This window comes from Lithobates pipiens, unplaced genomic scaffold, assembly GCF_037356315.1.
Source record: "Lithobates pipiens isolate NorthernLeopardFrog02 unplaced genomic scaffold, aLitPip1_a1.2 Scaffold_19, whole genome shotgun sequence".
In the NCBI taxonomy this organism is placed as follows: Eukaryota; Metazoa; Chordata; class Amphibia; order Anura; family Ranidae; genus Lithobates; species Lithobates pipiens.
In genome coordinates this window covers 339,674,217-339,696,609 of record NW_027507764.1, presented here as the reverse complement: position 1 = coordinate 339,696,609, position 22,393 = coordinate 339,674,217, and the positions used below count along the sequence as shown (strand labels likewise).

Sequence of the window (22,393 nt, the reverse complement as noted above, 5' to 3'; positions counted from 1 at the left end):
CTGCCGCTGCCATGGATCTCAGAGTGACTTCCGGGTCTCGCTGCTCCGGCGCTGTGATTCGCCAGAGCAGCGATGACGTCACTCACGTGCATGCGCACGGGAGCCGACACTCGCGGCATATCGCTGCGATCTGCGGCCTGCCCAGTGCGCCTGCGCGCCGTAGACAGCGGTGCCTGTCTTTTTGGACCTATACGGTTTAGGAGATATTTCTTGGACCTACAGGTAAGCCTTAATCTAGGCTTACCTGTAGGTCAAAGTGGTTTGTAAGGGTTTACAATCACTTTAATATGCATGCATGTCTTCCCTAGGGGACAGAAATGTATGCATAGTCCAGGGGTATTATCCAAAAAGTGAATGTTAACTTAGAATTATATATACACATGACCAATATACCCCACCACAAGGGTGGTGGTACCCCAACCTACATACCACCCTGGGGACACATTTTATATATAGAGCTTATATAATAGTGTAAATGTGCTGTCCCCTCAAAATAACTCAACACACAGTCATTAATGTCTAAACCGCATCCAATAGGGCGGCCTGGCACTTTGGCCAATCAGGAAACAGGTCTGATTCCCTGCCTCCTGAGGAGGAGGGTTATTGTGAAAATAGCGAAAATTCATTCGCTATCGGTATACAATTGGGTGGGATCAGGGCGCACACTCTCTGCGCCTCAAGCCCACCCTATTTTGAAGCCTATTATAGCTTCTGGCTCTAATCAGGTGCTTCAAAATGTACCACCCCCTCCCGCCCCTGCCATAGGAATCCATGCGTTCAGTGTCCTGAAAAGGGCCTGTGCATGGATAGGGAGGCGGTGCCCGTGCGCCCACAGTGCACAGGCCGCCACTGGTGGGCACAGTGGCTGCATATGATGCGCACAGTGGCTGCACATGGTGGGCACAGTGGCTGCACATGGTGGGCACAGTGACTGCACATGGTGGGCACAGTGACTGCACATGGTGGGCACAGTGGCTGCATTTGATGGACACAGTGGCTGCATTTGATGGGCACAGTGAGGCTGCAATTGATGTTTTTTTTTTAAAGTATATTTCTGAATTTTCCAGTTTGTTTGTGCCCCCCTAAGATTTTGAGCATCAGTCGCCACTGCTATGTACATTGGGGATACACCATTGACCCTAGCTGTAAAATCCAGTAGAAGGCCATATGTGACCAGAGGGTTGTAGTAGACACCCTGCTTTAGACCATCTTCCTGGCAGTAACAGTGGACCATGCCTGCTTAATGTCTGATCACTTGTAGTCTCCACCAGAGTCTCATGTGACAAGATGGTATTGCACAATTGGAAGACAGACTTCACACCAGATGTCCTAACAAGAAGTGAGAGAAAATCTCCTGAACACAGAATAAAATAGCAATATCAACGTGACAGGGGTTTTAACCCTTTACTGCTCTATACATAACAAAATAAAACATTTTGGCTAGCGTTGCACTTAAAAAGCAGTATGCATTCTGGGGGATCAGTGTCATTCATCACTCTGCTACATGCAGATCGAGAGCATTTGCCCAGTCTCCGTTATCCCTGTGATCACTCACTTGAACTGTTGCAAAACTGCCATTGTCTGGCACAGCAGCAGAACTATTTGAGGCATGTACTGGATACACAAAGAAAACAAAGACCATTCTGAAGTTACAAGAATTACAAAACCGTGTAATTTCTTAATCCAGAAACTATATGCTGATTCTGGATGATGCCTGAACAAAAATAGTGCTGGAGTTCTGGAAGAAAAGAGGCATCTAGGAAGTTAAAGTCTGTCAATATCAAAAGTTCATATATAGCTGGAATCCAATGTAGTGACTTCAAAGTGCAGGCTTTCTGGTAAGCCTTTTATCTTAATAAGGTGAAGGGAAACACAGTGATTGAGCACTTGATCTACGTTATATGTTGCACTTTGAAGTCACTACATTGGATTCCAGCTATATATAAAATGTTGATATTTTCTTTATTTACATTGTTTTTTGCACTTTTGTGCATTTTGAATGCGACTTTGGTTTCACTATACACTGTCGCATAGGACTGCACTAATAACAACTATTAGGTTGCACACAGCACAATTTATTATATTGCACTGCATAGTTGCACTTTACTTAAATCTATGTTATTTGTGATTTAGCTTATATTGCACATTTACAATATTGTGCTGTACCTACTTTATATATGTTTTCATGCACAGGGTCATTTTGTACTCAAACCTAGCGCTGCACTTTATTATTTGCAAAGTACTTGCATACATTCCTCCCCCCCCCCCCCCCTTTCCTGTTGTAGTAGTAGTCAACATTTTTGCCTATGTTTTTCCTCTAGAAGTCCTTAAATAGGGAAATACAAAAATCGCAATCATTGAATCAGGATGCAGGTCACTCAAAATGCTGAGCAGCTCTAGCAACCAGTTCTATCCTCCAGGGAAGACAGCAGAAGTGAGACTCAGTGATAGTAACTTGCAAGACCCAGGTCAACTAGCAGTGATAAAAGAAAAACCTTACATGTTTATTGGGCCATGCTGACTTTTTTTTGTCAAAGCAACCACCTTACCCACCCTGCTCTTTAAATTTCCCAACCTACCATATTCATTGAGATGACTATTGATTTTTTAAAATTTTTAAGTATTTCTTCTTTTTATTTAGCTAAAATATTTAACAGGATCTGAGGCCCCGATGAAGCGGGTCAACCCACGAAATGCATTGGCTAGACAAAAAAAATAAACCAGATCTCAGTCCAGGACATCATACTGGACAAATCGTTTGCTAATTCATTTTTTTTAACACAAACTTCTTTTATAAAGAAGTGTATAATGTATGTTTTGAATAAAGGTATGTGAAAATTCTTTTATAACTGTTTGGTCAAGTGGTCATTAAACCCGAGAAGGTACATAGAAAGTCACAAAACAATTCTGTAGTTTTATATTTGTCTTTTAAGGGATGGTACCTTCTTAGGCCTCTTTCACATGGGGCGGATCCGCTCAGCGGACTCCGCCAGCTCAGCAGGGGAACGCTCCGTTGAACCCTGCTGAGCAGGCAGATGACAGGTCCATCTCTGCTCACTGTGCAGGGACGGACCTGTCAAACCCCTGCTGTTCTCTATGGGAAGATCGGATGAAAATGGACAGCATGTCCATTTTCATTCAATCCCATCCAATCTGCTGAATGTATCGCCATGCGTCTGTTTTCAGCAGATCTTGTCGGATCGGATGGCAGCCGCTGACATCCACCTGCCCATACAAGTCAATGGGTGGCCCGTTCAGAACCGCCTGAAAAACGGACAGGCGGATCTTTGTGGGCTGATCGTGTGAAAGGGGCCTTAAAGGAATTTAAGTAGTTCACGCTCTACCTCTGCACAGAACATTTTGCTTATTTTTATAAGAAGGCCAGCAATGACAAGCTCCACATTTCTATCATGACAGGTTTACTTTAGGATTGTCCAGCCAGTGCCCGTAATCTGTTCCCTTTAGCTGTCCACAAACCAACATAAAATTCTGAGAAAATGTAACCCTGATTATAAATATATCAAGTTTGCATTTGTTAACCAGATTTGTTTCATTCAAATTCATAATGCATTAAAATAAGCAGGGTCTGCTCAATCTCTATATGATTTCACATATATATCAGTCTCAGTATTTCTCCCACATATATTCATTCTGGGTTTCCCATATGCTATTGAATCTCATAACATTACTTGTTTGTACATGCAATGTCACTATAAAATAAAATATTCTCAATTGTTCTGGCTTCCTCTGTATACCAATTCCATGCATGCAACACCTATATAATCACAAGAAATTAACTACTTATCTGCTATTTAAAGTGGTTGTAAACCCTTACAAACCACTTTGACCTACAGGTAAGCCTAGATTAAGGCTTACCTGTAGGTCCAAGAAAAATCTCCTAAACCTATACGGTTTAGGAGATATTTGCCCGAAGACAGGCACCACTGTCTAAGGCGCATGCGCCGTAGACAGCGGCGCGCAAGCGCACTGAGCGCGGCATTTCCAACAATGGAGCTGCCGCACGTGTCGGCTCCCGTGCGCATGCGCGGGAGTGATGTCATCGCGGCTCCGCCGAATGACAGCGGCGGAGCTGCGAGACCCCACCGAAAAGATGGATGCGCCGGACTACAGGGGACAGCGGTGACATCGCTGGCTCCTGTGTCAGGTAAGTGACACATAATGGGCTACTATGCGATGCATAGTAGTCCATTATGCTTTGCCTTTGCAGGGAATGAAAGAGGAAGTAAACCCATCAGGGTTTACTTCCTCTTTAAATCCACATACCGTATATACTCGAGTATAGGCCGACCCGAATATAAGCCGAGGCCCCCAATTTACCCCCAAAAAACTGGAAAAAATTATTGACTCGTGTATAAGCCGAGGGTGAGACATGCCTGTCCATCCCTGTGTGTCCGTCCATCCCTGTGGGTCCATCCATCCCTGTGTGTGTGTCCATGCATCCGTGTGTGTGTGTGTGTGTGTGTGTGTGTGTCCATGCATCCGTGTGTGTGTGTGTGTGTGTGTGTGTGTGTGTGTGTGTGTGTGTGTGTCCGTGCAGCCTACCTGTGTCCAGCCTGCCTGTGTCCGTCCAGCCTGCGTCCCGTCCAGCCTGCGTCCCGTCCAGCCTGCGTCCCGTCCCGGCCCGGCCCGGCCCGTCCCGGCCCGTCCCGGCCCGGCCCGTCCTGTCCCGAGCCGAGCCTCCGTCCTTCAGCTCTTCGTCGGCGGCCATTCTAGGATTCAAAAGCCGCGCCTCCGTCGGTGATAGGCGGAACACTCAATTTCCCACTGACTGCTGTTCCGCCTATCGGATGTCCGTGATAGGCGGAACACTCAATTTCCCAGCAGCCTGTGTTCCGCCTATCATGGGCATCGTCTCATCCTCGTTCGTAGTACGAGGATGAGACGATGCCCGTGATAGGCGGAACACAGGCTGCTGGGAAATTCAGTGTTCCGCCTATCACAGGCGAAGGCGGAGCCGGAGGCGCGGCTTTTGAATTCTAGAATGGCCGCTGTCTGTCTGGTCGACACGCTGATCGAGCGGGCAGACAGCGATGACTCGAGTATAAGCCGAGGGGGGCACTTTCAGCCTCAAAAAAGAGGCTGAAAATCTCGGCTTATACTCGAGTATATACGGTATATTGTTTTTTGACATAAGTACCCCAAAATGCTATAAAATAGGAATGCTTTCAAAAATATATATTTTAATTGTTTATTTTTGACCAATTTACAAAAATTCCAAGTGAGTGAACAGAAGAAAAAAAATCTATATCCTTATATTTTTTGGTACTGAATCCTACACGTCATGTGCATTACAAACTTAGCCCTTGTACACACGGTCGGAGAATCCGTCGGAATGTGTCCTATCGGACTGTGTCGTCGGATAATCCGACTGTGTGTGGTATGCATTGGACTGATTCCGTCGGAATATCCGTCGGACCCAATTTTCCAACATGTTGGAAATATTTCCTGACCAACTGGGCCGATCGGACCTAATCCGATCATGTGTAGAGAATTTTGATCGGACCAAGTGCCACGCATGCTCACATCAAATTCCTACATCAAACGTTCTGAAAGATCGGATTTTTCGCCAACTTGGCCCGACAGTGTGTATGGAACAGTTTCGGACACAATCCGTCGGACTAAATCCGACGGGCAAAATCCGACGGATTTGGTTGTGGAAATCTCCGACCGTGTGTACAGGGGCTAAGACATTTAGCATCCAGTAATACAGACACATATAACACACCAGAAACAGGGGTGTTTTCTGAAAACAGTAGGTCTATGTGCAAGATCATAAGTTGGGCCCCTTTGCTTGATAAAAAAAAAAATGTGGTGTGCTTAGTGCACCAGAGTAAAGAGTGGGTATGGTTTTCATTGTACTAGGATGTAAAAACAGTGGCAAACAGTGGGTGTGGCCAAATTGTGTTAAGGATGGGGTGTTAAAGTGGAAATAAAGGCACAAATGGCTGACAGGCAGGCAGGGTAATAATGAAAGAAGAGACTTTAATGGTCTTTTCTGCCAAAAATGCATCCTTCTGTCTGTCAGCTGTCATGCCATGCATGTGCAGCTCAGCGAACATTTAGAGCTCCGATTCGTGCGGCAGTGATGTGACTCTTGTGCGCATGCATGGGAGTGACATCGTCATGGCCTGTCCTTTCAAATAGCCAAAGGCAAGGGATGAAGATGGAGTGATGGAAGTTCCGGGGCCTGGCGGATCGATGCAGCGGTGAAGGACACCATGTGACAGGTACATCTGCCATAATGTACTAATATGCTGTGTATACTAGCAATTTATGACATAACCCACCTGGGGGGCCCTTAAAAATTACTTTTATAGCAGACTTTACTTCCACTTTAAGGAGTGTGGTTACATAAAACAAGCTCAGTCTGTCCCACAGAACAGATGGCCCCTGTATCATCCTTCCACCCCAGGTCAATCCAGAAAGAATAATCCCTGCCCCCCTCCAGGTCAGTCTGTTCCTTAGTATAATCCTACCCAAATCAAACTGTCCCCAGTATAATCCTCCCCAGGTCAATCTGTTCCCTGGGACATTTCCCCCCTAGATACGTTTTTCCCCTGGTATAAAACTTCCCCCACCTCCCTTTCAGGTCAATCTGTCCCCTAGTATAATCCCACCCAAGTCAGTCTTTCCCTCAGCATATTCCCACCGCAGGTCAATTTGTCCCCCAGTATAATCTATACACACCAGGTCAATCTGTCCCCCAATATAATCCTCCCCAGGCCAGTTTGTCTCCCAGTAAAATCCCCCAGGTAACTCAGATTAACCTAGAGGGATTGTACTGGGGGACAGGCTGACCCCCATTGCAATCCCCCTAAATGTTTATTAAATCACTGTTTCCACTAAAAATACACTAAATCATTATTAGCACACATAAACACAACATAATTTACAAAATTCCTGTTAAATTCCTACTAAGGCCTCATTCACATGAGGCATACTAAAGTGTACACCTATGTGAGCACCGTGTTTATATGCACACGGATGCACAGATGTTCCGTGCATCCCTATGCAGGCAGACCCTTCATTTTAATTGGAATGCAGCGGCTGCATGAACACAGTCACTGCTCCCAATCTGACATTTGTGAAATCGAGAACAGTGGCCGTGTCCATGCAGCCACAGTTGATGTGAATAGGACTGTCTGCACAGGGATACATTGAACACCTGTTTATTTTCAGAGTGAAATCCCCCTGTGACAACCCCTGCAGGACACAGAATAAAAGAGAACCTCACTCATAATGTCATATCCGTAAATTGTAGGGGGGAGAAAAAGGGGCACTGGGAAAAGTAACCAAGGTTGCACTTTTGACCAAGGAAACAAGCAAGAAGTAAAAAAATAATATTTTTTGAAAAAAGTACATGGTGTAATTACAGGATTAAAACTCATGTAAAAATTATGCAATTTGTACAATGAGCCCTTGTACATCTACACGTTTCGCCGTGAGGCTTCTTCAGGACAATCAAGGTTCAGAGATATAACAAAGAAAGAAAGGGGAGGAGAGCGAATCTCACTATCTTAAGGTGAGCTAGGCCTCATGTACAAATCGCCAGTGGCTTCAGGGTTACCAAAGATGTGGGATATTCCCAACAAATAGTCAGTAAGTAAATGTTGCTACGGCAGGGGCAGGCGTGCATCTCATATCAAATAATGGACAAAATAGCACTCAAATGTCTAGGGTCCATACGGGAAAAAATGCCATTGAGATTCAGCAGTGCTATCGGCATATAGTATATCCCAACTAGCAAAAAGTGCCTCTAATAGAGCGCTACAGATCCTGACATGAACAAGCGTGCCCCTGCAGGACCCAAAGCCGGTGGGAGTGGAGAGAAGAAGAAGCTGGCAGCTGCAGGAGAGCCAGAGAGGATCGGTACTGCTGGGGGGGCCACATAAGCACAGAGGGCAGAGCATTTTGGAGGGCAGATGGAGTGGTAACAGCTCCTTCATGTGTGCACTGTGTGTTTAGTGCACAGTGGGCCCACCCCTATCAGGGTCCTTGTGCACCGCACTCTGACCATAATAAGGATACTTATTTTTTTTTTAAATACAGTTATTTTCAGTCCAAGAGACTTGAAAATTACAATCACATGGCTGTATCCTTGTGAATTGAACTTTTTGTCTGAAGAAAAAAATATTTGGCAGTTTAGAGAGCCTTTTTTTAATTTTAAGCAAAAAAAAAAAAGATATCCAATCAGACTCCCTGATGTTATAAATACAGATCACTCCTGGATGCATCAGACCAGTGTCCCTTATCAGTGGAACCAGTAAACCACTGTTCTTGTCTACATTACATATAGGAAATATTCAGGTATCACTGTCATACATCAGTGGTCATAGGAATCCACTGTATCAGTGTAAACTAGAAATTGGGACTGTTCTACTACAGCAGATGTGCAAGTATGGAAGTACAGCTGTCAAATGTATATGATCCTTCTGTACAGGGGAGGGCTGGGCCAGGGGGCAGGGATGCAATTGCCCCCTGGGCTGCTCTGATATGCGGTGGCAAAGGCTGCTGTGTCGTCAGCTCAAAACCGCAACATGCACAGTTCTTGAGCTGGCCGAGTCCAGTACTGTGAGCCAGCGATGTCTTCATGTCAGAGCTGACAGTCTGTGTTACACAGCACAGCCCCGCCCAGCCCCTCCCTACTCCACACCATTGGCTGGCAGAGGCTGGACCTGCTCTCTGCTCAATCTGAGCAGTTGGCTGGAATCCAGTGAGGCTCCTGGGAGGCTGGAACCAGGGGCGGACTGACCATTGGGCTACTCGGGCACTGCCCGAGGGCCCCATGCCACTAGGGGGCCCCATCAGGGTTGCCAGCCTCAGTAAAACCAGGGACAGTATGTAAATCCCAAGATTATAGCTGCCCCACCTCTCCAGTACCTTCACAGCCAATAGAAACATGTCTGTGTTTACTGTGTGTGTGATTGTATACTGTGTGTGTGTTTGTGTATACTATGTGGCCCCATAATCTCTGATTGCCCAGGGGCCCCCTGAGTTGTCAGTCCGCCCCTGGCTGGGACCATCCAAGTAAGTGAGCTCCTCCTCTCTGCAGCCAAGGATTTTTCTTCTAGCAGCCTGTGCCAGTACCTTTCCCTCCTAGGGCTAGATGGTATGATGTGGGCTCTCACTGACATGCTTCAGTTTGGCTGCAGTGCTGGTGTACTGGCAGTCATCTTGCATGTTGCCCCTGAGACATAGAGGATGCACGTTTTTACTTCATGTTCTGAAAGTGCACAAAACGTCCTGCATGCTGCATGTTTGGTGCACTTTCAGAACATGCAGCAATAATGAGTAACCTAAAAGAAGTCTGAGGGGGTGTGACACCCGCCAGTACACCCGCACTGCAGCCAAACCGCAGCACACCAGTGTGAGCCTAAATGCTTGTATTCATTTGCAGCAGCCACTGCCACTCCTCTGAAAAGTGATCCATGCTCAGGTCACTTTTCAGAGGCATTTGACAGGCAGTGAATAGTTGATATCACATTTCATCCCTTCCTGCTTTAACCCCCCTAAATGCCAATCCCTGCAGGTAATGACACAGTTCACTTTGAACTCCACCTTATTTCCATTACTCTCTGTAGGTATTAGATGTGGTCTCACCTTTTTGTTTGCACATCTAATACCAAAGGGTACTTTCACACTGGGGCGATGTGGGCGGTAGTGGTACAGTGCTGCTCGTTCTAGTGGCGCTTTACCATTGTTTTAGTGGCGTTAGCGGGGCACTTTTAACCCCCACTAGTGGCCAAAGAAAGTGTTAAAAACGGCCGTGTTGGATTCATTTCAATGGGCTGGGCACCTCTCCCAAACCGCCCCAATAATGCTGCTTGCTGGACTTTTCAGAATGTCCTTCAAGCGCACCGCCCCAGTGGGAAACCTGGGGTGGCATAAGAAGCGCTTTATAGGTGCTATTTTTTAGCACTAAAACACCTGTACAGCGCCTTCAGTGTTAAAGGACCCTAAAGAGAGTTCTGGAAATAAGGTGGCATTCAAAGTGAATTTCTACACCTAAGTGGAGCCCCCCTTTCAGAAGATTTGAGGATATTATTAAACCCAGGGACTGGTGGACTTAGGCCACAATAGACAGATTGAAATTCTGCCGGTTCAGCAGACATTTCAATCTATCTCTGTGCAGACTGGTTGTACAGAATTTGACTCCATCAACTGACAGTACAACCAGCGTGTCTTTATGTTTTTTAGCAATCAGTGCTGGCTGCTATAGCTGCCAGCAGTGATCACTGTATTCTGATGGCTTGTAAACTTTCACCTCAGAGCACACACCGACACACGGCTCTTACGGAAGCTTGGTAATTCAAGTTCTGGGCTTCCCTAACATTAAAGCCCTGTGGGGCTGTGACCAAGTCTGGGCAAGAGCTGGGATATGACATTACTTACCTCATATCCCTGCCACTACTAAACCTGCTCCACTGCAGCACCAGGCCCACAATGCCCTTAATCTGGCCTGTGCTCCGGCATGCGCCTGCATGTGCATTTCTTACTATCCGCAATTGAGACAGGAGGAACTTGCACCCTGGTGAATCTGGAGTTCATGCCGGGGAGACAGCAGGACTTGTGTGTTTAGGCTGCTGCGCTCACTGTGACTCTCAGCTACTCTGCTTGCTTGGCTTGCCCAGTGGTGTGGTGCTCACTCACCAGAGAAGCTCCGGACTCCACAGGTAGTGCTTATTGTGGTGGCAGTGACAGCACAGTCTTTAGTCTTCATCTTCCTGCAGTCTCATTGGTCTGTGTACTGGGTGTGGGGAAGGGGCAAGCTCTTTTTCTCAGTCTCTCTGGGGGCAATCATGCAGTCTCTTTCTGAGAGACTGCTCCATTCTCTGAGAGACTGCTCCACTTCACACTGCCTGTACAGAGACTGACTGCTTCACAGTGCCTGCACAGAAAGTGACTGCTCTCTCTGTGCAGGCAGTGTGAAGCGGGGTCTGTGCAGGCAGTGTGAAGCGGGGTCTGTGCAGGCAGTGTGAAGCGGGGTCTCTCTCTGTGCAGGCAGTGTGAAGCGGGGTCTCTCTCTGTGCAGGCAGTGTGAAGCGGGGTCTCTCTCTGTGCAGGCAGTGTGAAGCGGTCTCTCTCTGTGCAGGCAGTGTGAAGCGGGATCTCTCTCTGTGCAGGCAGTGTGAAGCGGGGTCTCTCTCTGTGCAGGCAGTGTGAAACGGGGTCTCTCTCTGTGCAGGCAGTGTGAAGCGGTCTCTCTCTGTGGAGGCAGTGTGAAACGGTCTCTCTCTGTGGAGGCAGTGTGAAGCGGTCTCTCTCTGTGGAGGCAGTGTGAAGCGGTCTCTCTCTGTGGAGGCAGTGTGAAACGGTCTCTCTCTGTGGAGGCAGTGTGAAGCGGTCTCTCTCTGTGGAGGCAGTGTGAAGCGGTCTCTCTCTGTGGAGGCAGTGTGAAGCGGTCTCTCTCTCTGTGCAGGCAGTGTCAAGCAGTCTCTCTCTCTTTGGGGCAACGTGGAGCAGTCTCCCTCTCTCTCTGTACAGGGAATGTGGTGTAGCTGAGTGGTGAGCTGATTCAGTGGTTCAATGGGCCACTTGACTGGACTTGCCCCCCAGGCCTAAGGCTGCCAGCCCTCCCCTGCTTCTGTACCAGAGATATTTTTCTAATTTTCAAAAACAAATGTTTTTAAAATTAATTTAAAAACACTTACTTGCATAGGCCAGAGTATATACCGGACATCTCCACTCGTTCCTTCTTTGCTAAACATCTCTTCTGTTCCTCCAGTTGTAAAGGAGAGAAGTGCTTTTTTACCCTGTCGAACAAATAAGGAAGATTATATATCTTCAATGGGAGGAAGCTATGTGATTTTCTACTCATTTACTTTACTTTGCCTACAATCCTATTTTTTAACATACTAGGAACTGCTACAGAAACTAAACAGGACAAATAGTAGAAAAAACACTGTACCATCTGTGTTTTATTGAACACCATGATATGTACGTTGACCTTTGTAAGCCAATGATGATGCTTCAGCACACAACACTTGGTGGAAAATTCTCCAATGGTGAAACCTTTTGATAGCTGTGAAAGTGATCAACATAGTCAGGGCCGCCATCAGAGCGGTACAGGCAGTACTCAAGTGAGGGGCCCGAGCGTCCCAAGGGGCCCGGCTGGCCAGGGCCCGCTCCACCTACAGCATCACATGAAATCTATGATCTTTTGTGCCGCCGCTAGCCTGCGTGGCGGCCGGCAGCTATAGAGAAAGAATCCTCCTTTCACTTCCCCCACAGTGCAGACACAGTCTGCAGTCAGACTTGAGTTTCAGAGCTGCAGAGATCCCGACCCCATGGGGGACAGGGGACCAATCATCAGCCTGCATCCAGGGGGCGGAGACACAGAGCCTGCAGTCCAGAGCCAGCAAAGACACACAGGAGGAGCCAGTGTCCTATCATATATGGTCCCCCATCGGATAGTGTCCGCTGTGTACTGCGCATGCGCAGTACACAGCACACACAGATTCCAAAAATAGCCGAGGATGAACGGCTGCTGCGCCGTGAGTCCAGGTTCTATCCCCACCATCCAAGTGGACATAGAGTAGGAATATAAAAGAGCCGAGCCCGAAGCGTGGCGAGCGAAGCTCACCCGCAAGGGGCCCTCTAATTTTCACAACCCTATGTCCGCCTGGATGGTGGGGCTACCACCTCCACTCACGGCGCAGGCGCCGTTCATCTTCGGAGATTTTCCGAAGCTTCTTCTGCCCTGTGCTGCGTATGCGCAGTACAGGGCAGACACTATATGATGGCAGGACACTATCTGCCAGAACACCGGCTCGTAGATCTTCTTCAGCATTATGAAGCTGAGTTCCTGTCTCTTTGACACAGATTACAAGCAGGCAGCAGTTTACACACAGTGCTGGTCCTCAGCTCTGGCTCCAAATGCTTTTTATTTTTTATTTACAGACATCCCTTATCTGCATAGGCAGTTTGAACTATGCCTTAGGCCCCTTTCACACTGGAGCGTCGGCAGTAAAGCGCCACTATTTTTAGCGGCGCTTTACCGTCATATTTGCGGGGGAATTCGCCCACTAGCTTTTAACCCCCACTAGTGGCTGAAAAAGGGCAGCAGCACTTTGCCGGCGGTATAGCTGCGGTGTTCATTGATTTCAATGGGCAGGAGCGATGGAGGAGCGATTAGTGTCCTGCCAATGCACCGCTCCAGTGTGAAAGCCCTCAGGGCTTTCACATTGGAGAGACAGCAGCGGCTCTTTCAGGGTGCTTTGCAGGCACCATTTATAGCGTTATAAACAGGGGGTCTTTAGTAGTAAATTAGCAGCACTTTACCACTGTTATAGCGGCGCTTTTCGGCCGCTAACAGGGCGCTATGAGCACCCGCCAGTGGCTGAGGAAAGGGTTAAAAGCACCCGCAAAGCACCACTGCCGAAGCGCTTTGCAGGTTCATCGGCAGCGGTACCAATTGATTTCAATTATGGGAGGTGGAGCAGCGGTGTATACAACGCTCCCGCATTGCCCGAAAGATGCTGCTTGCAGGACTTTTTCTAATTTCCTGCAAGTGCACCGCCCCAGTGTGAAAGGGGTATTAAACTCTGGGTAATGTTGGTGGTCAGGCTTGGGGGGGAGGGGGGCCCAGGCCTAAAGCTATGTAAGGGGTCCCAAAATTTCTGATGGATAGTGAATCCCTGAACATAGTGGTCTACATGAGTACAGGAGGGATACTCACTTTGACAGGTTGTACACCCCATCTGCGTCTTCCCAGCCAAGGGAAAATGCTGAGTTTTTATGCTATGCCTATATACATCCATGCACATGAGGCCTAAGTTTTCTAAAAACCTACTAAATTCTTCAAAACTGTTTTTCGCACTTTGTAACTTTGTAACTTAGCAATAAAGTTGCAATAGCAACCTAGAATTTTTTATGCCAGAGAAAGGGATCTTGGAACACATTCTGAAGCATTAGGTTGACACAAATAAAAATTACGAATCGCTGCATCTGGGTTAGAACGTATGTCAGGTTATTCTTGCGGTCATTCAGTGTTGTCCCAGAGACGCACATTTACTACTTTTGCAAAACATTACCAGAACAAAATCTGAAAGGGAATCTTTATAGTGGGGTCACAGACAGCAATAAAACTCTGACAGAGATTCTAACCCTAATTTAAAAAGGGTTTTAGATGAAGATCTACTTTAAACTAAACCTGTAGAGGTTTTAACATATTATTTCAGGGAGTTATGGATTTCAAGTATTGCTGCATGTAGGCAACAATTAAAGTCGATTCAAAATGGAAAATAATTACTTATGTAGAACAAAATGTTTAAATAACCCCTTTACTTAACAGTGCAAATAACAATAATCTATATTAATAAATGTAACGCAGAAAGGAATTTATTTTGAGAGCATTAGTTGCATATAACATGTTTCCAAACCGGCAAGTGGTTGTGCTCTCCTGTGTGTCCATATACAGTACTATGCCATCACCTTCAAGAGTCCAGTCTCATAGCAGCCTGGGAAGTCAAAGGCAAACCCTTGTACAAAGACTCGATCTATCCAGCCCTTCATGATAGCAGGAAAGCTGAACCAGTACAAAGGAAACTAAAAACAAATACACAAGCAAAACATTATTATTATAGTATTTTATTGTGTGTATATATTCTGTGTATATATACACAGTACCTCACATTTTTGTAAATATTTTATTATATCTTTTCATGTGACAACACTGAAGAAATTACACTTTGCTACAATGTAAAGTAGTGAGTGTACAGCTAGTATAACGGTGTAAATTTGCTGCCCCTCAAAATAACTCAGCAGACAGCCATTAATGTCTTAACCGCTGGCAACAAAAGTGAGTACACCCCGAAGTGAAAATGTCCAAATTGGGCCAAAATATTTTGTGTGGCCACCATTAATTTCCAGCACTGCCTTAACCCTCCTGGGCATGGAGTTCACCAGAGCTTCACATGTTGCCACTGGAGTCCTCTTCCACTCCTCTATGACGACATTACAGAGCTGGTGGATGTTAGAGACCTTGCACTCCTCCACCTTCCATTTGAGGATGCCCCACAGATACTCAATAGGGTTTAGGTCTGGAGTCATGCTTGGCCAGTCCATCACCTTTACCCTCATCTTCTTTAGCAAGGCAGTGGTCGTCTTGGAGGTGTGTTTGGGTTCGTTATCATGTTGGAATACTGCCCTGCTGCCCTGTCTCCAGAGGGAGTGGATCATGCTCGGCTTCAGTATTTCACAATACATGTTCCCTCAACTGTAGCTCCCTAGTGCAAGCAGCATTCATGCAGCCCCAGAACATGACACTCCCACCACCATGCTTGACTGTAGGCAAGACACACTTGTCTTTGCACTCACCTGGTTGCCGCCACAAACGCTTGACACCATCTGAACCAAATAAGTTTATCTTGGTCTCATCAGATGGAGGACATGGTTCCAGTAATCCATGCCCTCAGTCTGCTTGTCTTCAGCAAACTGTTTGCAGGCTTTCTTGTGCATCATATTTAGAAGAGTCTTCCTTCTGGGATGATAGCCACACAGACCAATTTGATGCAGTGTGCGGTGTATGGTCTGAGCACTGACAGGCTGACCCCCCCACCCCTTCAACCTCTGCAGCAATGCTGGCAGCACTCATACTTCTATTTCCCAAAGACAACCTCTGGATATGATGCTAAACATGTGCACTCAACTTCTTTGATAGACAATAGCGAGGCTTATTCGGAGTGGAACCTGTCCTGTTAAACCGCTGTATGGTCTTGGCCACCATGCTGCAGCTCAGTTTCAGGATCTTAGCAATCTTCTTATACCCTAGGCCATCTGTAGAGCAACAATTCCTTTTTTCAGATCCTCAGAAAGTTCTTTACCATGAGATGTTGAACTTCCAGTGACCAGCATGAGAGCGTGAGAGTGACAACACCGAATTTAACACACGTGCAAATTTGAAACATTGAAACATTGAAATGATAAGATGGCCACGGTGTGATGTCAGTTCACAAGCTCCTCCCACTAATAAGAGTGTTCTGAGTGTCTTGATTATCCCCAGAGGGGACAACTGCTGGTTTTACTTGTCTATGAGGTGAGCGGCTTGTGATACCGGTGGTGGAGAGCACTTACCTTTATTTGCACTAGGGGTGCAATACGGCTGGATTTTCTTCAATCAGTCACTTTATGCATAAACTTTTGAGACATATATTTATAAAGTTTTTTTTGGATAATACACATTTATTTTGAATACACACAATATTTGTTGATTATATTGTTCTGAGGATAAGTAGCGCAGCACTGTATTTTATATTATTAATGGCTGTGTGTTGAGTTATTTTGAGGGGACAGACAATTTACACTGTTATACCAATTTTACACTCACTATTTTATATTGTAGCAAAGCGTCGTCATTTCTTCAGTCTTGTCACATGAAAGATATAATATAATATTTACAAAATGTGAGGGGTGTACTCACTTTTGAGATACTAGGTATATATATATATATATATATATATATATATATATATATATATATATATATATATACACATATATATATATATATATATATACACACACACACACACACACACATATATATATATTGCGTACACAAAGACAAATGTACTTCTAAATCCACTAAAAATAATTGGGGCATAAACTTTTTTAATTCAATGAAGATATTTGATTAATATTTTTATCATAATATGTTGGACGTAGATTTTTGGAAAATGTGTATATTTTTGCATACTCACAGAATATTTAAAGCTAAATGTTGGTAGATGTAACAACACAATTTTGTCCAATTTAGTTTATAAACTAGAAATCATTATTACATTGCCAAGCTATTTTACCTAAATGAAGTACAAAAAAAAACTTAATTCACAGACCTGGCAACTCTTTCTGTAAGGGGTGCTTGGATCATAACTAAGGACATTACTAGGATTAAAAAAAGGCTTGGGGTACCCTGGGACAAAACTGCAAGTAGTAAATAGGGGGTGTAGCCACTGTGTCACTAATGGCCTAAGGACTATTAAGTCCTTAGTAATTAAAAGAATACTCTTTACCCAACATGAAAAAGTTAGGTCAATGACCAATTGTATTCAGAAGCATGGCTATACTGTATTTTAGTCGTACATATATGCATATGTTAATTTATAAAAGGGAACAAAAATATTTTTGCAAGCCTCAGCTCAGATACCTGAAAGATAACCAAGTCAGCATTTTGAAGCTTTCTCTGCTCCTCAAGAATGTCCTTACATAAACAGCCTTTCTTGAATGCTTCCTTCGTTTCTTTTCCATAGCTAAAGTGTTGAGGATTGCACAGGTCTCCTAGAAAAAAACAGATATAAAAAATTCAAGAAAATTGACTCGTGTTTGGCTTGCTGACCATCTTTAAAGCCACCCTAAAAAAGGCAAATAGCAAGGGTACAAGGGCAGAAAGCCTACATTATGCGTTTCAATAAGCCTCTGACCATAAAAAGGGATAAAGGGTATGAAATTCAGCTTAATATTCAAGCTATACACCACTTTGAAACATATTCATGACTGAAAGTGATTGTAAGTCCGCTTTAAAAAAATAAATAAAAAAATAACAAACATGTCATACTGACCTGCCTTGTGCAGTTGGTTTTGCACAGAGCAGCCTGGATCCTCCTTTTCTCAGGTCCCTTTTCGCTGCTCCTGGCCCCTCCCTCCTGACGAGTGTCGCCGTAGACAAGCAGCTTGCTATGGGGGCACCCAAGCCGAGCTGCAGCCCTGTGTGTCCATTCAGACACATAGCTGCCATTCGGCCCGTCCCCTCTCTCCCCTGATTGGCTAACTTACTTTGATTGACAGCTGCGGGAGCCAATGGCGCTGTGGCTGTGCCGCAGCCAATCAGGAGGGGGGAGTCCCAGATGGCCGAGGGAATCGTGGACATCGCTGGACAGAGAAGGGGCTCAGGGTAAGTGTTGGGGGATTCTGGGGGGGCTGCTACACACAGAAGGTTTATTATGTTAATGCATAGAACGCATTAGGATTAAAAAACGTTTGCTTTTACAACTCCTTTAATTCTGAGTCTATGTAAAAGTTGCAACTGTTATTTAAAGTTTTAGATTTTTTTTTAGAGTGGGGACATTTTTATTACTGTTTGTGTCCCAACAAGGGAATTCACTCATCTGTTTGTCTTGGTGACCATTGTCACCAAGAGAGAAAAAAAAGTGGGAAATCCTACAGTTTAGAGATGTAATCAAAGCAAGAGTTGAGGGGAAATCTTTAAATGGGGACATATGTTCTGGTGACAATTTTCTAAGATGGGCATTCCTCTCACTTTGGAGAGATTTCCTCACCAAAAGTGTCTCCAAGACAGTAAGTAAAATGAAATTTCCACAGTAGGACAAAGACAGTAAAAAAAAAAAAAAAAATAGCCTAATAGGGGTTTAACCCTTCCCGACTCTATCCAAACTGAATAGAAGGTGAAAAATGCATGCATTACCTTCAATGAAAACCAAATGCCAATATACAATTTTACAGATATAGACATGTGTAGATGTATATGGAAGTCTTGACTGTGCCTGCAAAGGTTAAAATAACTTCTCCACCCTATCCCACCTCTTATCTCCAAAGCCTTCCTTTGAAACTGAACTCTGGTTTAACAAGAAATAAATCCATTCAAGTATGTATTAACTCAAAAAAGCACCTTTTTTTTGCTCTCATTGTTCTCCAAATCTCTGTTTTTGCTGCTGTGACATCTTCTCTCGTCACTCCTGAGATGGACTGAACTATGAGATTTGCAGTGTGTATAGAGCAGTGCACATGACTGAAACTGACATGGCGGTAGGTGTAGTTTTTCCTCCATCCTATAGATAGCACTGTGCTACTGTGCCACTGTGCAGATGGAACAGAGGCTGGGGGGAACATTGTTCCTCTGCAAACCCCTTCATCGGGAAAGTAGTGGTCCAATTAGTTACCGCAATATTGAGTGACCTTTGACGTCCATCTTTAGTATGGGCAGTGGTAATATATATCAGTGACCTGCTGCATTTGGCATGCAGTTGTGAGTGGATGGATAAGGGAAAGGAACCCTGTGTGCTAGGGACAATAAATTAGCTCAGGGAAAGGTTCCTGTTTGGGGAGGGACACATTGGGAAAACTGCTGTCTACCCTGCTATCCACTGGATTTCAATTCTCCATAGGATTAGCACCACTCCACTCAGTGCCACCACTCTGCCCGTCAGCCACCCCCCACACAGATGCTGCTCCAGAAATGTAGGCTATGCCATGTGACAACCTTTATGCTGAAGATATAATGCTGTACTGTACTTCTGGCGTCACTGCACCTATCCTACCAGTGATATTGTGTTGTAATAGTGTCTGGAACGTTTATGTCAAGTGTTCAGCCACAGTTGCAAAAGCCACATACTATCACTAAGTGTTTACTGATTGTTGTTCAAATTGTGTTAAAAAATGTTGGTATCAAACTGTACCAGTCACCGTCCTGCCTCTTCTTGCATAGGAAAACAACCACCCACCTGCTGGTAGCTGGATGCATTCACCAAATTGTGCCAAACTCGTGGCCATAGGCACACGCACAACATCCCTGGCCATAGATTTTAAAATCTGAATAAAGAATATCCAAACAAAGGTTATATTTTCCGTACTTTACTGTAACTTTCCAAGATGGTCAGGACATCTAGCAGCACATTGACGTTCTGACAGAATTCTTCACGCGAAATGCCAAACACAGGAAGAGACATTCCGTAGCAATCATTTGGGCACAGAACTCCAGCATGTATCCTTTAAGCCATCCTACCTTGCTCCTACTCACTCCCAGGGAGCACTACAGGGTTGAGACATTCCAAAGAAGAGAAGGCTGAGTCTAGTCAATAGGTCCAAGAAATACATACATGTACACAAGAAATACATGTGTCTTGGGTACATACATGAACTTGTGTCTTTTTTCAACCAGACTATGTAACTTGGGGGTAGGTGACTTTAAAGAGTTGGAGATCTACCTAAACAACATGGGAGAAATCAAAGATCACCGGGCAGTGTTGCCCCCTCACACCTGATTTAAACCCTTTAATTGATATACTACCCTGTCGCAATCACATGTATTGCATGGCAATCATAGGTTAAAATCAGGTGGTGAGGAGCCAACCTTTAGTGCTCATTCACACATAAAGTTTGGGGGGCTAAAACCCTGCTATTGAGTTGTGGTTTTATCGCCACAATCCCAACCTTGTTTAGTTGCTGAGGCAGCAGCCAAAGGTGTATACATGCCGCAGAAGGAATTAAAGGGGTTATAAACTTTTGTGTTTTTTGTATTAAGGTGAAAAAACACCTGCCAGTGACCGACCCCCCCAGCCCCCCTATTTTACTTACCTGAGCCCTGGAACTTGACTCGCCGGGGACGAGCCGAGAATCCCCTCTCTGCAGGGGATTCTCGGCTCTTGATTGGATAGTTTGATAGCAGCGCAGCCACTGGCTCCAGCTGCTTTCAATCAAATCGAATGACAGGGCAGGGCCGAGTCATACATTCAGCATCTATGGATGCTGAATGCTAGACTCGGGAGCACGCCCGCAAGATAACCCCCTCAGGGAATCGCTTCCCTGAGGGGGTTATCTGATGCGAGGAGGAGCCGTAGGTTTCGGGGCCACTCTGTGCAAAATGAGCTGCACAGTGGTGGCAAGTATGATACATTTGTTATTTTTAATAAAAAAAAAAAACTTTACAATCACTTTAAGCCCTCTGTTGCTTTTGGTGGGTGCTACCGCCTGCTGATCATAACCTATTCAGATGGATGAGACCCATCTGCAAGTGCCATGCAACTGCATGCTTTTGTGGGGTGCTCGGGGTTGGGGCAGGTGGTGAGAAAGCAACAGGGTTGGGACTACTTCTCCATGTATAATAATTCAGCCTCTGTTACTGAGTCTATCCAAGGTGCTTTTCTTCATTATACCATTTTATCTGTCCATGTCCCGTTCTATAGCTCTGCCCAGCTGGGACCACTCCCAGATGTTACTCTCACTCCCAGGTGTATTAATACTCATTATCAGTGGGTACAGCTAACTAAAGTCCCGGCCAGCATGCACCAGTCAGTGATATCGCCAGGTGGCCCTGGCCCTAAGCTATTAAAGAACTCTGAAATGGTGGAGCAGGCAGACAGTGTTTTTTGTTTTGTTTTTTAATAAAGAAATTGTCAAAAACAATGTCTTTATTTTTGTCACTTGTTTTGGTCAATGAGTAGGAGTGCAATATGCCCTCTGCTTGCAGACCCTCACAAACACCACCCAGGTGCCCCCCCCCCCCCTCAGTCTCTACTATGAAACAACTTGAAGTGATTTGACACGTCTTATACTTCTTGTGAATATTGTTTATGTGTTTTCAATTCAGACTTCCTGTGAATGGCTGAGCAACACTCAGCCCCACACAATTTTGTTTTGTGAACTAGATGGGAAATCCCCATACTGCTGCTGGAGTACAGTGCTTAACACAATATGTAGCTGATTCTACACACAATTTATACAGTGGTGACAGCCACTGCATGTACTAGCAAAGAAAATTGTCTGTGCCAGATTGTCTCAAACTATTTAAAATGATAGCAAAGCTGGAGTTAAGCTTTGAAATAGAACTATAGGCAAAACCAGGTTTTTTTTTTCATGGGGAACTTGGTGGAACTCAGTTCCCCCACCTCTGGCTCAGACCCTTTGGTGCCTGCTCACCACAATCACTTGTAAACACAGAAGTCCGGTTTCTGTGTTTACAAGTGACAGCTCTGCACTCTGTGTGTAACCCCCATGAACTCTGCACTCTGTATGTAATGCAATCCTGATTTTTAATGCCCCTTTAAGACCCTTTTACTGTTTGTGAAATATGACCACACCCACTATTTGATATGATTTGGAGGGTGTGTGTGGGGGGAGGGGTTTTAGGGGGTCATGGTTGAGTTCCAGTACCTTGTTTAAGAAAAAAAGCCCTGGACAAAACCCTTTTTTTCATTTTGGCTAGAGTAAGAGAGAGTTTTAACTCCTGTCATTTCTTTTGCTATCTATGTCCCATTGGGGAGATTTCCCTTCACTTTCTGTCCCATATCGAACACAGGAAGTAAGAGGAAATCCCTGCAAATTAAAGTGGGAGAATCTATTTAAAATCTGTGTATCACCTGAAGCCAGTGACTTCTTTCTTCCATATACTCAAAGAAGTGACTGGCTTCAGGTGATACAGATTTTAAATAAATTCTCCTACAGAAGTTGTACCTGCTTATCTGAAGTATTCTATGCGCTACGTCCGTTAAAACCTCAGAATTTATAAATCTTGCCTGAGCTGTGAGAAAAAAGGTGGTGGAGAGCCGAAGTTACACTGTGTAGAGCTCAGTGAGGAAAGCTCCAAGAGCTGATTGGAAGGAAGAGATACACACCTCCCCCTCCCCCTTTCACACAGCAT

At 45.1% G+C, this 22,393-nt stretch overlaps 1 protein-coding gene across 3 annotated transcripts in view; it reads right to left on the bottom strand.

The window, feature by feature from the left end:
* Nucleotides 1–22,393, bottom strand: part of NQO2 (N-ribosyldihydronicotinamide:quinone dehydrogenase 2) — a 59,269-nt gene that overhangs the window by 22,259 nt on the left and 14,617 nt on the right. For 2 of the 3 annotated variants that reach the window (XR_013277597.1, XM_077492109.1), the window contains exons 3-5: nt 17,168–17,298; nt 14,455–14,568; nt 11,673–11,774 (exon numbers count right to left, since the gene is read on the bottom strand). Coding sequence is in view for 2 of the 3 variants with exons in the window: in XM_077492109.1 (XP_077348235.1) it covers nt 11,673–11,774; nt 14,455–14,568; nt 17,168–17,298 (347 nt within the window). In the remaining variant the exon portion in view is untranslated. The remainder of the gene's footprint in view (nt 1–11,672; nt 11,775–14,454; nt 14,569–17,167; nt 17,299–22,393) is intronic. The other variant, XM_077492110.1, reaches the window with a different exon arrangement.